The following is a 17551-nucleotide window of genomic DNA, read 5'->3' on the forward strand; positions in this document are numbered from 1 at the left end:
GTCCCTTCCCATGTTGAATTTGGTCATGGAGTCACCAAGTCATCAGGGTTGAAAGGAACCAGGAGAGCATCTAGTCCAACCTCCTGCTAGAGCAGGATCATGTGCAGTAGGTCCCAGAGGAAGACATGCAGATGGGTTTGGGATGTCTCCAGAGGAGGAGGCTCCACCACCTCTCTGGGAAGCCTGTCCCAGGGCTCAGAGTCACAGTGTGGTGGGGTTGGAAGGGACCTCTAAAGACCATCTAGACCCTGCTAGAGCAGGATCACCTACAGGAGATCCTGCCATGGCAGGGGGTGGAACTGGTTGGTTCTTTAGATCATGGAACAGTTTGGGTTGGAAGGAACCTTAAAGCCCAACTAAATGATCCACTAGATGACCTTCAAGGTGGCTGCCCCATCCCTGGAGGTGTTCAAAGCCAGGATGGATGGAGCTTGGAGCTATGTGGTCTGGTGGGAGGTGCCCTTGCCCACGGCAGAGGGTGGGACTGGATTGTGGAATGGCTTGGATTGGAAGAGAACTTAAAGCCCACTTGGATGATCCATTAGATGATCTTGAAGGTGGCTGCCCCATCCCTGGCAGTGTTGAAGGGCAGGTTGGATGGGGCTTGGAGCCACCTGGGCTGGTGGGAGGTGTCCCTGCCCATGCAGGGGGTAGGACTTCATAGCCAGTAACACATCCAAGTGTTTGGCCCTGGTTGGATTCACTCTTCTCGTTTTCTGTTCCTTGCTCAAAGAGATGACAGAAACCTGGTAGGACTTGCCCCCAAAACTCCTGCTTCTTGATGTCTGCAAGGGGATGGACTCCAGATGGCAACAGGCAACGACTCTTCGTATCATTATTTTCCTGCAGATGGTTCAGTTGGTCACAGGTAAATCCAGATTCTGTTTTAACCAGCATTTTATTTAAAAATATGTGGAATTTCCAGATGGGGTGCAAAGATCTAGAAGAAAAAAACTCCCCCTCCATCATTTTCTGAACCTAGAACCAAAGAGCAGTGAGGGTGGTGAGACCCTGGGATAGGTTCTCCAAGGAAGCTGTGGCTGCCCCATCCCTGGCAGTGTCCAAGGGCAGGTTGGATGGGGCTTGGAGCAGCCTGGGCTGGTGGGAGGTGGCCCTGCCCATGCAGGGCAGGGGATCCTTAAGGTCCCTCCAACCCAAACCTGTTGGGGTGTTCAGCCTGGAGAAGAGAAACTCCAGGGTGACCTGAGAGCAGCTTCCAGTGCCTGAAGGGGCTCCAGAAAAGCTGGGGAGGGATTTGAGACAAGGACATGGAGTGATGGACAAGGGGTGATGGTTCAAAACCTGAAGAGGGAGATTGAGGTTGGACATGAGGAGGGAATTCTTTGCTGTGAGGGTGGTGAGACCCTGGCCCAGGTTGCCCAGAGAGGTGATAGATGCCCCATCCTCAAAACCATTCAGGAGCAGGTTGGATGGAGCTCTGAGCAACCTAGTCTAGCTGCAGATGTCCCTGCTGATTGGACCAAGAATGGTCCCTTCCAACCCAAACCACTCCATGACAAGGCAGATTTACATCTTTCTCTTTCAGGCCAGTATAAAATTATTCCTCCTGACAAACCTGTCCTGGGGATCCTGGGCAGAGGGGTCATCCTGCCATGTCTGCTGGAAGCCAAGGTCATCCCAGCCAGAGTCACCATTCAGTGGACATTTACTGGAAGCTCCAAAAACACTGACGTGATCACTTTTAATGGGAGAAACTTCCAGAAACTAATTGTGGAGGATGAGGCCTACCAGGGCAGGACAGATATTTTCCAGTCGGAATTTCAGAGAGGAAACTTGTCCCTTCACCTGAAAAATGTCACCTTCTCGGACCAAGGGAAGTACACTTGTGGTGTCTTCTTTGACAACTGGTATGATGAGGTGGTGGTTGACCTGCTTGTGGCAGGTGAGTGGAACAGCAGGTGTTTGCTGCCTCTTCTCACCTCTTCTCACTTCTTCTCTTTGCTTCTTCTTCTCACTCCTTCTTAACTTGAACCTTGGAGGTTCCATCTAAAGATGAGGAGGAACTTCTTGACACTGAGGGTTCCAGAGCCCTGGGACAGGCTGCCCAGGGAGGTGGTGGAGTCTCCATCTCTGGAGACATCCCAGCCCATCTGGGTGTGTTCCTGTGGGACCTGCTGGGGGTGACCCTGCTCTCCAGGGGGGTTGGACTGGATGATCTCCAGAGGTCCCTTCCAACCCCACCACTCAGTGACCCTGTAACTCCCTTGGAAGAAATGGGCTCAAGTTGAACCAGGGGAGGTTTAAATTAGGTATTAGGAGCAATTTCTTCACTGGAAGGGTCATTAACCACTGGCAAGGGCTGCCCAGGGAGGTGGTGGAATCTCCATCCCTGGAGGGGTCTCAAATATGTGTAGAAGTGGTGCTGAGGGACACAATTTAAGCTCTGGACTTGGTGGTGTTGGGTTGGAGGTTGGTGGAGTTGGGTTGGAGGTTGGTGGCGTTGGGTTGGAGGTTGGTGGAGTTGGGTTGGAAGTTGGTAGAGTTGGGTTGGAGGTTGGACTCAATGATTTTAAAGGTCTTTTCTGCCCATTCTGGGCTTCTCCTGTGTAACATCAGAAAGGTCTCTGGGGCAACAATGGGCTGGATTCATCTCAACCTGCTCTTAGTCACGTGAAGGACCAGCCTTTGGCTGGTGGCTTGGGCTACCTCAGCAGACCCTGACCAGTCCCAGGTGTCCTCCTGCCATGTCTTAGAGAGAGGGCAGGCAACACCTTGGATGTGGAACATCTAGGGGTGGGACAGAGTCGCATCCTCCAGCGAGTCAGTGAAGTAGAAGTGTCCAGCTGTCACCTGGTGGTGGCCAGTTGTCCCAGACCCACCTTCAACCATCCCATTTGAATGTGAGGCAGGAAGAGCAATTTACCAGTGACTTGAGAACTGGAATGTCACACCTGATGAAGTCACCAGACGTGTGTGTGCATAGAACTGGGGAACCTTCTCACCATGTTTGGGGAGAGGACATCTTGTCTCCTGGCGGTTGGAGCTGTGCTTTTGTTTTGCTGTTCTCCAGCTCAAGGTGAGGAGTCTTTGGTCTTCCTGGATGGTCCCGTGGGTCAGGGCCTCGGCCTCACCTGCAAGTCCCAGGGATGGTTTCCAGAGCCCAAAGTGGTTTGGCTGGACAGCAGAGGACAGCCATGGGAGGAGGAGGTGACCACCCACAGCATAAAGACTTCTTCAGGGCTGTTTGATGTCATAAGTTCCACCAGTCTCCAACCAGGCTCTGACCAGGAAGTGTCCTGCAGAGTGGTCAACAACCTCCTCAACGCAACGTGTGAATCCCGAGTCTGGATTTCAGGTGAGTGCCCTCCAGGCTAAGGCACTGCCTGTACCTGCTGGTGGGTCTGTGGTGTCTCCATTGGCCCTGGAGTGATCCTGGAGTGACCCAGGCCAAGGACAAACGACCAGTGTTGGGAGGGAGAAGGTGATAAGAGTCCATCGTGATGTCTCCGATCACTTGTTGCATTCAAGATACAACTTAGTTAGAAATAGAATCATGGAGTGGTTTGGGTTGGAAGGGACCTTCCAGATCATCTAGATCCAACCCCGTACATGGGCAAGGACACCTCCCACCAGCCCAGGTTGCTCCTCATCCAACCTGCCCTTGAACACTTCCAAGGATGGGCAGTCACCTTGAAGATCATCTGGCAGATCATCCAGATGGTCTTTCAGGTCCCTTCCAACCCAAAGAGCTAAAGCTCATCCAGTCCCACCCTCTGCCATGGGCAGGGACACCTCCCACCAGCCCAGGTTGCTCCAAACCCCACATGAGATCCTTGAGCACTTCCAGGGATGGAGCAGCCACCTTGAAGATCATTTAATGGATCATTTGGGTGATCTTTAAGGTCCCTTCCAACCCAAACCATCCCATGATCTAAAGATCATCCAGTCCCACCCCCTGCATGGAAAACCATGGGATGGTTTAGGTTGGAGGGACCTGAAAGAGCATCCAGATCCAACCCCCTGCACGGGCAGGGACACCTCCCACCAGCCCAGGCTGCTCCAAGCCCCATCCAACCTGCCCTTCAACACTGCCAGGGATGGGGCAGCCACAGCTTCCCTGGGCAACCTGTTCCAGGCTCTCACCACCCTCAGTCTTAAGACCAGAGGAGCTCACAAGATCCTCCACTTTCCTCAACTTTAGAGACATCCAGGCCTAAGAACTCAGAACTAAGGGGAAGCCCCAAATCCTTTCTTTCCATCTGAAGTTCTCCCAAGGACAGTTCCATTCTGGTGAAAACTTCCTCTGGTGGTTCCACAGTGCAAACACTGGCCTCAGAGATGGGCTGCTCAGCACATCTCCTGCATCCCAAGGCACTAGCAACAGGAGCAGAGGAGATGGGCTCAAGGGGCACCAGGGGAGGTTCATGCTGGAGATGATGGAAGAACGTCTTAACTGAGGAAAGGGTGATTGACCACTGGGCCAGGCTGCCCAGGGAGGTGGTGGAATCTCCACCCCTGGAGGTGTTGAAGAGAGATGTGGTGCTGAGTGGACGTGGGTTAAGCACTTGGAGCTGGGACCATTAGTTTCTGGTTGGTAGAGTTGGGTTGTGGTTGGTCGTGCTGGGTTATGGTTGGTAGAGTTGGGTAATTGCTGATAAATTTGGGGTGATTGTTGGTAGAGTTGGGTTGTGGTTGGACTGGAGTATCTCCAAGGTCTTTTCCAGCCAGAAGAATTCTGTGATGAAGAGGTGGCTTCTCCAAACCAGCCTCCACCCGGAGCAGTCTGAGTTCCTCACGTGGAGGAGCACAGTTGGCTTGGCTGCTCTGCTGGCCTGGAGGAGCTGGCAGCACAGAAGGTGGATGTTTTGGCCTTCAGGGTAGACCTACACCCTTCAGGGCTGGCAGAAGAGACCATCAAGGCCACATTCCAGCCCATAAAGTGGTCTCAGAGGCCACTGGTGCCTCTCTCAGCTCTTTCCCAACCCCCTCGTGATGATCACTTAGATTTTCACCCTTTCTCTTTTCCAGATGTCTTCTTCCCTTCCACCTCACCTTGGAGAACGGCCTCCCTGGTCCTTCTTTTCCTGAATTTAACTGGTTTGGCTGCTCTTGGTTATAAACTGACCAGTAAGGATTTCCACTGCTTGGGGAGGTTTTTATGTAACGTGCCCAAGAGTTGGTGAAAATGGAAATTAATATTTTAACAGCAGGTGCAGAAACAAAACTGTGGGAATGAGAAAAAGGGAGAGAAAATTAATACAACTTTAGCTTCTAGAATAGTTGTTTTTTAATTAAAATATCGTAATTAAAAATGTAAGAATTGGAATTGATGCCTTTAGTATTCCCAATGGAATCTGTAAACCTGCTTTAAAAAATCTTTAAAAAAAAAAAAAAATCCAATTTGAAAGTGAGAAAATTGGAGATGAGGCTTCAAAAATTCTCCACAGACACTTTTGTCCCAAAATCATGTTGAAATTTTTCAAGTTGCTTTGTTGGTTGTTTTTTGTTTTCCAGGCAGTTTTGTGCAGTGGCAGAAAGAAGGTGAGTGAAGAAGCAGCAAAGTAGAAATCCTTCTAATACTTATATTAATTAGACTGAATTCAATCTTTCTGCTGGTTAATTCTACCCATGTATATATTTATTGCATGAAGTTTTTAGAATTTATTTTATATCACCCCCAACTTCAACCCCCAGCTCCCAACTCTCCCCTGCCCCCTCTCCCCATAATATTATATTAAATTATATTGCATCTGATTTATTATTTTCAAGTAGATATTTGTTAAATAGATATTTATTCTATTTACTTTTCCATTCATTCTGTTAAATTAAATATCTTTATGTTTGTTAAATAGATATTTCTTCTATTTTGTTTTCCATTTCTTCTATTACATTAAATATCTTTGTTTTATCTAATTTATTATATTCAAGTATCTATCTGTTAAATATATATTTATTCTATTTAATCTTCCATTTCTCATATTATATTAAATATATTTAAACATAAAGGAGAGATGTTGATGCTCAGCTCTGAGCTGCTCCAGTAGCTCTTTTTTTTGGGTTTATTTCCCAGTTTTTCTGGTTTAGAAACAACCCTCTGTTAAATTAACTTCATTTCTCTACAGAACTACTGGGTTCAAGTTTTGCTTTTATTTACCTTTTTTGATTGGTTTAATTCACTTTTTATTGCTTAGAGAAACTGAATAATTAATATTTTAATTCTTTTTTTCCACAGTAAAGTTGAAGAAGAGCAAGTTAGAAGGTAAATGCTCCTTGAAAACTGTGAGAATACCTTGAAAACACAAAATCAAAGACATCCTGGGGCACTTTGGGTTGTTGGAGGTGGGTGTCAAACACATCAGTCCTTGCTGGCATGAAGGATTCAATGATAATTGGTCACATTGTCCTGTAGAACTGGGTTGAGGTTGGGGTTGAGGTTGGGTTGGGGTTGAGTTGAGGCTGAGGTTGAGGGTTGGGTTGAGATTGAGGGTTGGGTTGAGATTGAGGGTTGGGTTGAAATTGAGGGTTGGGTTGAGATTGAGGGTTGGGTTGGGATTGAGATTGAGATTGAGGTTGGGTTGGGATTGAGATTGAGGTTGGGTTGGGATTGAGATTGAGATTGAGGTTGGGTTGGGATTGAGATTGAGATTGAGATTGAGGTTGAGGTTGGGTTGGGATAGAGGTTGGGGTTGAGGTTGAGGTTGGGTTGGGATTGAGATTGAGGTTGAGGTTGGGTTGGGATTGAGATTGAGGTTGAGGTTGGGTTGGGATTGAGATTGAGGTTGAGGTTGGGTTGGGATTGAGATTGAGATTGAGGTTGGGTTGGGATTGAGATTGAGATTGAGGTTGGGTTGGGATTGAGATTGAGATTGAGGTTGGGTTGGGATTGAGATTGAGATTGAGATTGAGATTGAGGTTGAGATTGAGATTGAGATTGAGGTTGAGATTGAGATTGAGATTGAGGTTGAGATTGAGGTTGAGATTGAGATTGAGATTGAGGTTGAGATTGAGATTGAGATTGAGATTGAGGTTGGGTTGAGATTGAGATTGAGGTTGGGTTGAGATTGAGATTGAGGTTGGGTTGAGATTGAGATTGAGATTGAGGTTGGGTTGATGAAATTGCTCTGAAAATGTCTCGTTTCTACTCCATTTTTTTCATGGCTGGATCCCAGTAACCCCAGTAATCCCAGAAACCCTTTACCCTGATTTTTGCCTCCTCTCTTTCCACCTCCTCATCATCCCTGAGCTTTTGAGAGGAAAATAACATTCAATAACCAGCCTTGACCCAATTACTGCTCAGTTGCTCCCCGTGGCTTTGGCTCTGCTCCTCTCATCCAGACGTTCCAGGAGAAACAAGCACCAATTCCTGCTGCAACTTCTGCACCTTCTGGGTCCCCAGCAGTTATTTCATGGCCAATCATGAGAAGCAGAAACCAGACCAAGTCTGGAGGAACTCAGCAACTCTGAGTTTTGGCCTTTTGACTTCAATAAATTCAATGGATTGAATCAAAGTAATTAATCGATTCAACTTATTCAACTTTCTAAAAGAAGAGAAGCCTGAGGAGCTTCCTGAGGGTCTTTGTAGTCAGGTGGTGTTGGGATGAAGAGCTGGGAGTTGGGATCAGCTCCTGCCTTGAATGTAAGGGACCTACAGAGCAACTAGAGGAGACACATTGGGCTTGTAGACACCTCCCAGAGGTCAAGGGAAGGTCACCTCATCTCTCTAGCCAGGGGTCCCCCAAATTTGTGCTCCTTTATCTCTTTCTTCACTTAAACTTCCTCCTTCTCTGCATAACTCAACCTTCAGAGAGATGAAGTTGGTCATGGTTGGCCCTTTGTTGACACATTCTTGTAGAAGAGGTGAAAGTATTCAAGCAAACATTGAATTTAAACTTCTGAAAGCCTGATACTGAAATCCTCACTTGATAATCATGTTTAATTTCTTCCAGAAAAGGAAGTTTTGAAGTCACAACTGGGTAAGAATAAAGTTCTCCTGCTCCTTTGAGTAGTTCTAGGGTGTTTGTTCCATTTACGTCCCCAAAACAGTCACAAAAAGCAGATTATTGGAAGTATTTCTGGATGAGTCTGTTCCCTTTAACTCACGTTTATATGACCTGATTTTATGTTTGAGTAGAAATAATAAATTGCTCCATTTTCTGGTCACTTTGTTGAGTGACATTGAGGACAATGGAAGAATTTAAAAGCTCATCTCCTCATTTGATCTTCTCAATTAACCCACCTGCCCCTTCACTAATGGTTCTTTCTTCCTTCCTCTTTGTATTTGTTTGGTTTGTTCATCAACTTAGGAACCCAGAAGAGCGTTAACGAAGGAGGTAAATCTCTTTCTCCAGTTAATTCCATGTTAATTAGAAACAAGGAAGAGCGTTAACGAAGCAGGTAGATCTATTTCTACAATTAATTCCATCTTAATCAACTCTGGCAAGTAGGTCGATATGAGAGAATAAGGATAAACTGCTGCATAAAAGAGCATCAAGAAATAATTTCAATATTTGCCCACTGATAAATTGTTTCTTTCCAATGTCACCTCTTGCTCATTATCTCCTTCAATTTTAATTTCACTTCTTCTTTTACAGCAAAGCGTGAAGCCATAAACTCCTTGGGTAAGAAAATATCTTGTATAATTCTTATAATTTATAAACCTTTTACGAGACTATGAATATTCCTCCTGACCGGAAGTTTTTCTTACCTAAAAGTGCCACCAAAGCTACAGAGTCCTGTGTAAAAGGAGGTGTTTTTTCCTTAAAAATCACTCCCAGGAACCGTGAGGATGAGACACGGTCCAACTGGCTGAATCGTGTCCTCTACATTTTTAATTAGACAGAAAAGGTTGCATTACATCTAAGCAAACTGATTGAACAGAAAAGCTCCTTCCCTGGAGCCCCAGGTTGTGTCCCTCAACTTGCAGTGAAGCCTCACAAATTTAATTCAGGTGGATTAAAAAAAAAGTGCTTGTGGACTTTTGAGGTCTTTGATTGTCTGGGGTTGGGAAAAGCCTCACAAAAGCAGTGTTAAGAACTTGAACTTTTAGTAGCCTTAATTTCTCATAACTTTATAACCTTTCCCTTTCAGGAACACTCGAGGCTGAGCTGGGTAAGTTGTTGGGACGTTTGATTCTCTTGCTCCAAGTCAGCCTTGGGGCAGAATCCCAGTAATTAACGACAATAATTGCACGTCAATAGACAAGACCACTGTAGATTGACAAGAGTCTAATGGTCCAAAAGCTCCATCAAACACCAACTCTCCAATTCCTTTCTCTAGGTTTCTGGGAAGCCTGGAGCCACGCAGGTGAGCTGGCAGGAGGAAGGGGTGACAATGCAGTGGCCATCTGCCCAAGCCACCTGGAGATGACAGTGCCAGTCACCCTGGAGGGACAATGCCAGGGATGCCAGGAACAGCCCGAGGGGGCTGGGGTCACAGGGATGGAACTGTCTTGGGCAGCAGGAAGTGATGGAGTCATGAAATGGCTTGGGAGGGACCTTAAAGACCATCTAGATACAACCCTCTGCCACAGGCAGGGACACCTCCCACCAGCCCAGGCTGCTCCAAGCCCCATCCAACCTGCCCTTCAACACTGCCAGGCATGGGGCAGCCACAGCTTCCCTGGACAACCTGGTCCAATGCCTTCCTACCCTCATGGAGAAGAATTTCTTCCTGATGTCCAACCTAAATCTCCCCTCTTTCAGTTTAAAACCATCACCCCTCCTCCCATCCCTCCCTGCCCTTGTCCCAAGTCCCTCCCCAACTTTCCTGGAGCCCCTCCAGGCACTGGAAGGTGCTCTCAGGTCTCCCTGGAGCCTTCTCTTCTCCAGACTCAACACCCCAACTCTCCCAGCCTGGCTCCAGAGCAGAGCTGCTCCAGCCCCTGGGTTCTCTCTGAAGCCTCCTCAGGACTGGCTCCAGGAGCTGAATGGGAAGATGGAGAGAAAGAGTCTGGGCTGGGGTGTGGAGACAGTTCTGGAGGGCACAGGTGCCCACATGGGGCTGTTCAGTCTAGAGAGAAGACTGAGGGGGGATCTAACTCATGTCTATCAATCCATGAGGGCAGCAAGAAGGCAGGGACAAGCTCTTGTCACTTGTGCTGTGGGATAGGATGAGGTGAAATGGATTTAAACTTGAGCTCAGGAAGTTCCACCTCAACATGAGGAAGAGCTTCTTTCCTGGGAGCCCTGGGACAGGCTGCCCAGAGAGGCTGTGGAGTCTCCTTCTCTGGAGACTTTCCAGACCTGTCTGGATGCCTTTCTGAGTGACCTGCCCTAGTTGTGTGTGGCTTTTTGGTCCTGCTCTGGCAGGGCAGGTTGCACTCGATGGTCTTTGGATGTCCCTTCCAACCCCTGATGTTCTGTGGCTCTGTGAAAACAGAGAGAGAGATTTATTGTCTGGTGGGCTCGTGTCCCCAGAGGGGACAGGGCTGTGACAGCTCCAAGGTGCCTCTGGGTCCATTGGTGGTGGCTTGTCCTGCTCTGGGGATGTTTAAATTCTTGTTGGATCGTGCCAGGACCCCCCAGACCCTCGGCCACTCCAGCCCAGGTGTGGACAGAGGTCCCTGAGCCCCCTGCTCACCTGGGGATTCTCCTTTTCCCTCTAGTTCCCATCAGGGTGAATCCTGAGGGCCAGGTCCTGGAGCTCCAGCTGCCGGGGGTTGCAGGAGTGGAGAGCAAGACGTTGGACCCTGCTGGCCCCAACCCTCCCTGCACAGCCCCTGTCCTGCTGGGGGAGGAGGGGTTTGGGGCTGGGAAACACTACTGGGAGGTGGAGGTGGGAGAGCAGCAGGACTGGGTGCTGGGGGTGGTGAGGGAGAAGGGGAGACAGGAGGGGGAAGGGCTCCTTCCCGGGCAGGACTACTGGGCTCTGCACAAATCCCAGGGACGGGTCTTCTCCAGTGCAGGGGATGGCAGGGCTGGGGAGCAGCTCTGGAGTGACCCAGTGATTGGGGTGTTGCTGGACCTGGAGGAAGGGCAGGTGAGCTTCTATGGAACAGAGAAGAAGAACATGATAGTGAGGATGTCCCTGGGGCTGGGAAAGGAACCTGCAGGAAGGTTCTACCCGTTTCTGTCCAAAGGGGAAGGGGCCCTTGCTCCTCTCATCCACCCAGTCTCCATCCCTGTCCCTTTGGAGACTGTAAAAGGGAATTGTGCCTCCAAGGGCTTGCAGAGTCCAAGGTGTCTGCCAAGAGGTGATGGTTGGGAGGAGGAGAGCCTGGCATGTCAGGCTGAGGACACCCAGGAACTAGGAAAGAAAGAGAGGATTGAGGAACCCACCAGGACAAGCCAGGAGAAGGAATGAGAGAAAATCCCAAAAGAGAACAAGAGAAAACGGACTTGGAAGCAAAAGAACCTTTTGCTGTGATTTGTTCTCAAGCAAGAGAGCAGAGAACAGCCAGTCTGAACCCCTGTCCCAGGAAAGCTTGTGTGGGTAGAACTGGGAGATCTCGGGGATGAGGGGAAGACAAGTGGAGTGGAGAGACAAAAAAAGAGGAGAAGTTCCATCTCAGGCAGCAGGAAGGAGAAATGAAAGAGAGAGAGAAACCTGGGGCTGAAAGAGGAGGAAGAATGTCTTTCTGTGAGGTGGACATTCCTGAAGCCAGGCCAGGCAAGCCCAACTTTCCTTGTACCAAGAAATGCAATAAAGGTGTTTGGAAGGAAAATGGTTGTTTTGGCCACTTTTCTTTGAACTTGGAGCCTTTCCCAGGCTCAGCTCCACTCCCGACAGCTCCACACCCCCCTCCTGTGCCCAGAGGGGACACTCAGCCTGTCCTGGGGGCCCCACGTGGGGCAGGGGGTTGGGGTGAGGACACGGGGGTTTCTCTTGGCCACTCCTGCCTTTGGAGGCTTTTCCCAAGCTCCAACGTGGCTCCTCCCTGGGCTGCAATCCCTGCAGGAGGTGCCTGCTCATGGAGCACCTGCTCCTGCTCGGACCTTCTGTGGTTTCAGGCTTTTGTTCCCTCTCTCTGCCCTTTCCTGCCCTTTCCCAACTGGCTTTTCCCAGGGATGCCACCAGCTCCTCCGACTGGCCCAGCTTTGCTGTGTGGTGGCTCCAGGGAATTCTTTATGGAGCTGAGGCTCAAGGATGGCTCTGAAGGGGAGCAGATGGAAGATGGATGTTGCTGCTCCTCCTCCTGATCCCCTCGGATCTCCTCTGGCCAGAAGGAGCAGCTCAGCACCAGGAGCTCCACCACTCCCCAGAAACCTGCCTGGATTCCCAGACCAATCCCAGTCAGCAAATCGTGGCTTCACTGCAAAGGGAAATCCCACCTCTCCTTCCTGGCAGGGCCTCGATGATCTTCAAGGTCGTTTCCAACCTCAGCCCTTGATTCTGTCTTCACTTGAACCCTCTCATCTTTGCCCCCTTGGCCTCAGGACCAATGAAATCAGGGCTGGGTTCAAAAATTAACCTTTATGACCGTGGAGCAAAGAGCCTGTTTCCACCTGTGCTCCAAGGAGATGTCTCCTGTCTGCAGGGCTCTCCCCCCTCATCCCTGCTGACCCTTTCTCCTTCCACCCCTCCCTGCCTCTCTCGCCCTCCTGCAGGGGAGGAGCAGCAGCCTGAGGGGGTTTTGCCCCTGGTCCTCCCTGCTGAGCCCTCGGTGGTTCCAGCCAAGGCTCCAGACTTGGTGTTTCCTGGAGCTGAGAAGGGGAACGTCGCTCTCCAGCCAGGGCAGAGGAAGGAGCTGCAGCTGATAAGGTAGGAGAACTTGCCTGGGTCATGGAAGGGTTTGGGTTGGACAGACCTTTAGGACTGTCTAGATCCAAACCCCTGCATGGGCAGGGACACCTCCCACCAGCCCAGGCTGCTCCAAGCCCCATCCAACCTGCCCTTCAACACCTCCAGGGATGGGGCAGCCACAGCTTCCCTGGAACGTGTTCCAGTTTCTCACCACAAACTGAGGAATTTCCTCTTCATTTCCCACCTAAATCTCCCTCGTCCAGGTTGAAGCCATCACCCCTTGTCCTGTCACTCCTGCCCTTGTCCGAAGTCCCTCCCCAGCTTTCTTGGAGCCCCTTCAGCCACTGGAAGCTGCTCTAAGGTCTCCCTGGAGCCTTCTCTTCTCCAGGCTGAACACCCCAACTCTCCCAGCCTGGCTCCAGAGCTGCTCCAGCCCTCCCATCATCTCCGTGGCCTCCTCTAGACTCTTTCCAACAGCTCCATGTCCTCCTTGTGTTGGGGACACCAGGAGCAGACTCAGTTCTCCCTGTGGGGATTCACCAGAGTAGAGGGGAACAATCCCCTCCCTTGACCTTTGCAGTCAATAAGGGTGTGATGCTGAGGGTGGACACATCACCCAGCCCCTTCATGTCAGTTCTTGTCCCAACCCTCCCTGCAGCTTGGATGTTTCCACTCCAGCAGGAGGTCACCACCAATCACGACCCACCAGGCATTCATGCTCCAGTTGAGCCAGGGGAGGTTTAAATTAGGTACTAGGAACAGTTTCTTCACTGGAAGGGTCCTTAACCACTGGGCCAGGCTGCCCAGGGAGGTGGTGGAATCTCCATCCCTGGAGGTGTCTAAGAGATGTGTAGATGTGGTGCTGAGGGACATGGTTTAAGCACTGGACGTGGTAGAGTTGGGTTATGGTTGGTACAGTTGGGTTGTGGTTGGTACAGTTGGGTTATGGTTGGTACAGTTGGGTTGTGGTTGGTAGAGTTGGGTTATGGTTGGTAGAGTTGGGTTATGGTTGGTAGAGTTGGGTTGTGGTTGGTAGAGTTGGGTTGTGGTTGGTAGAGTTGGGTTATGGTTGGTAGAGCTGGGTTGTGGTTGGTAGAGTTGGGTTATGGTTGGTAGAGTTGGGCTATCATCGAATCCTAGAATGGGGAAGATTGGAAGGGACCTTAAAAATCATCAGGTTCCAACCTCCCTGCCAGGAGCAGGGACACCTCCCACCTGACCAGGCTGCACCAGCCTCATCCAACCTGGGCTTCAACACCTCCAGGGAGGGGCATCAACAACCTCTCTAGGCAACCTGTTCCAGTACCTGGAATGATGGGTTATGGTTGGTAGAGGTGAGTTCTGGTTGGTAGAGTTGGGTTATGGTTGGTAGAGTTGGTTGAATGGGACGTAGAGTTGAGTGATGGTTGGACTCGATCATCTTCAAGGTCTCTTCCAACCAGAACCACTCTGTGATGCTGTGTGATTCTCTAAGCTCCTTCAGGAAGAGGATGGGGTGGAGGTAAATCTGCTCAGGGCTGGGTCCAGCTGCCTGAAATGGTGGCCTCAAGGTCCTAGACCAGCCGTGGTGGGGCAAAGGAGGGAAGGGTTGAGAGAGGAGCTGCCCGGTTGGACTCGCGGGGTTGCAGCAGCTCTCCAGGTTCCTCTGGTGGATGCAGCAATTAAGGGTTGAGAGGATGGTGGTCAACACCAAGAACTTCACCTTCACAAGTTCTCCAGGGGGGCCTCACCAGAGCAGAGGAGAGGGGGACAATCCCCTCCCAGGGCCTGCTGGCCACATGGGTGGTGACACAGCTCAGGACAGAGATGGTTTCTGGGCTTTAGTGCTCATTGTTGTCCCATGTTCAGCTTCTCATCCACCTTCCTCTGCCTCCTCCACTGCAGCACATCAGAGCTGATGACTCTCTGGCCCTGCAGAAGAAAATTGTGGACATCTTACCCTCTCATCCTTTTCCTATTTCCTTTAGTCCTTCTCCTGTCAGGTAAGGAAACCTCTTTCGAGTGGGTCCCCTGGCATCTTCTGGGCTAAAGAGACACAATTTCTTTCTGCCACCCAAAGAAGTAGCAAATGGTCCAACAGAGCCATCCCAGCATGGCTTGACCACTTGCACAACCAACCTGGTGGGAATCCACAAAGCCCTGTAGGACCAGGCAAGCAACAGGACCTGGAGACACTCATGTCATGGGTGCTTGGGGGTCGGTGCAGGCTCCCTTGCCTCTCCTCCCTGCTGGGAACGTCCTGCTGGGGAACAAGAGGGACATCTTTGAGCTCTTGGGGAGGCAGGAGAAATGCTGCTCCCATCCTAGGCAAGAGGAGGAAGACTCGGGGTGCTCCACCCCTTGGTGCTCCAACCAAGCAAGGCTCTGCCTGCTTCCTTCCTGCTCCTCAGCTTTCCCTGGGGATCAGCAGGAAGGCTGGTGTGCAAGGTCCTGGCTCTGCTCCAGGTGCCCAGCTCCACTTCCAGGGCCTCAGAGAAGGTTCTTTATTCCCATCTTGAAGTAAAGAAGGAAAAAATGTTCTTACAAAACATGGTTTTCTTCCAGGGCAACCAGGAGTGCTGAACAAGATGGAAAAACAAGGTAAGAGACAACAGCTCATCCCCTGGTTACCCCTTCCACATCCCCCAAGGTGGACCTTCCCATTCAGAAGAGTTGTGGGCATGGGACAGAGACAAGGGGAGGGCTGGTAGGATGAGGGATGCTTCTCCAAGGTGGTTTCCCGTCCTTTTAGAATGTCCTTTGCATGTGGTGGGCCCCCATCCTGGTGTCTTATCAACTCCACATGAGTTCAGGTTGGGCTGGAAGCCTGAAATCCTCTTGGACAATCCCAGGATTGATGTCAGGCCAAAACGACCAAGTGGCACATCTGTGACTTCTGTTTCTCCTCACAGAATCACAGTCTAGGTGGGGTTGGGATGTCTCCAGAGAAGGAGGCTCCACCACCTCCCTGGGCAGCCTGTCCCAGGGCTCTGGAACCCTCAAAGTCAACAAGTTCCTCCTCAGCTTCAAGTAGAACCTCCTGAGCTCCAGTTTGTCCCATTGCCCCTTGTCCTGGCCCTGAGAAGAGCCTGGTCCCCCCTCCTGACCCCCCTGGAGATCCTGCCCAGCCTTGAGGAGACCCCCCCTCAGGCTCCTCCTCTCCAGCTCAGCAGCCCCAGCTCCCTCAGCCTTTGCTCACGGGCCAGATGCTCCATCCCCTCAGCATCTTGGTGGCCTTTGCTGTCCCCTCTCCAGCAGCTCCTTGTCCTCCCTGCCCTGGGGAGCCCAGAACTGCTCCCAGTTCTCCAGACGTGTCCCCACCACAGGGGCAGGAGAACCTCCCTGACCTCCTGCCCACACTCAGTGCCCACCAGGAGCCCTTTGGCCTTCTTGGCCACCAGGGCACGTTGTTGGTTCATGGTCTCAACTTCCTCTTCTTTTCTAGGTTCAGAAGTTATCTGCCACTGTTCTCAAGGTAAAACCATGTTGAATGTTTGTTGGTCGTGGCTGGTTCTCTGTCCAGGTCCTCCTTGGCTTGGGAGAGAGAGAGAGGGTGAGCTCTTGCTTGCTCCAGCCATCGTGGAGGTCCCTCCAGAACCTTGGGCAGAACATTGTCTGTACGGGGACTTGGCTTTGTCTTCTCCTTGGTCCCACTCTCTGCTGCCTCCCTTGAGGTGAGGGACAGCTGGAGAAGCAGGGTCTGCAGGATGGGAGAAGGTTGAGGGGAGACCTTATCAATGGCCACAAGTATCTAAGGGTGGGTGCAAGGAGGATGGAGCCAGACTCTTTGCAGTAGTTCCCAGGGCCGGGACGAGGGGACATGGGCACAAGCTGGAACAGGAGAAGTTCCATGGAAAGATGAGGGAAAACTTCACAGGGAGAGTTGACAGAGCCCTGGGACAGGCTGCCCAGGGAGGGTGTGGAGTCTCCTTCTCTGGAGATACTCAAGACCCACCTGGAGGCGGATCTGTGTGATGTGCTCCAGGTGATCCTGCTCTAGCAGGGGGGTTGGACTAGATGATCTCAAGAGGTCCCATCCAACTCTGATTCCAAGTCCATGATTAATTACCACGTTCCCCCCCCAAAAAAAAAGATGTTCTGAGCCACCTAAAAGACTTGATGATCCACGTGCTTCTCCTTCCATGAGCAGTTCTTTTTTTAAAAAAAAAAACCAAAATGCAGGTTGGTCAACACCATCCATTGTAATAATAGTCCTGGAAGCCACCATCATCTTCTTGATCCTCGGCCTATGCTACTGTCTCCAGAACTGGAAAAATAAAGGTAAGATGTCAGAGAAACCCTCTGGTGATTGGTCAGAACTTCACATTCTACAATAATTTGGTGATTAAACCTGGATAGAATCACAAAATCATGTCAGAGAATCATGGGATGGGTTTGGGTTGGATGGACCTTCAAGATCATCCAGATCCAACCCCCCTGCATGGGCAGGGACACCTCCCACCAGCCCAGGCTGCTCCAAGCCCCATCCAACCTGCCCTTCAACACTGCCAGGGATGGGGCAGCCACCTTGGAGATCACCTAGTGGATCATCCAGGTGGGCTTTAAGGTCCCTTCCAATCCAACCCAAACCATTCCATGATCTAAAGTTCATCCAGTCCCACCATGGGCAGGGACACCTCCCACCAGCCCAGGCTGCTCCAAGCCCCATCCAACCTGCCCTTGGACACTTCCAGGGATGGGGCAGCCACAGCTTCTCTGGCCAGTGTCTCTCTTGGGCCACCACTTCTCCCCTTGACTCAGCAGCAAGGACACAGAACCTTGAGCACAGAGCCCAGTTATCAAGAGGGCTCCTCAGACACAAGAACATCCCACCAGCCCCTGGTGAACACCCCCTGGGCCAGAAGATCAGCCAAGGACCCAGGTTGCTCCAAGCCTTATCCAGGCAGGGGTGGAGAAGACTCTGTGAGGT

The 17551-nt window shown here is 50.7% G+C and overlaps 1 protein-coding gene across 1 annotated transcript; it reads left to right on the forward strand.

The window, feature by feature from the left end:
* The first annotated feature begins 795 nt into the window (after window positions 1-795).
* On the forward strand, window positions 796-11262 carry LOC127396175 (butyrophilin-like protein 8). The gene is made up of 8 exons (XM_051643781.1): window positions 796-868; window positions 1547-1903; window positions 3032-3316; window positions 4990-5088; window positions 5476-5502; window positions 9049-9069; window positions 9238-9264; window positions 10565-11262. The coding sequence occupies exons 1-8, from the start codon at window positions 796-798 to the stop codon at window positions 11260-11262; spliced, it is 1587 nt and encodes a 528-aa protein (XP_051499741.1).
* Window positions 11263-17551: the final 6289 nt, after the last annotated feature.

The sequence above is a fragment of the Apus apus genome, unplaced genomic scaffold (genome assembly GCF_020740795.1).
Source record: "Apus apus isolate bApuApu2 unplaced genomic scaffold, bApuApu2.pri.cur manual_scaffold_30_ctg1, whole genome shotgun sequence".
NCBI classification, from domain to species: Eukaryota; Metazoa; Chordata; class Aves; order Apodiformes; family Apodidae; genus Apus; species Apus apus.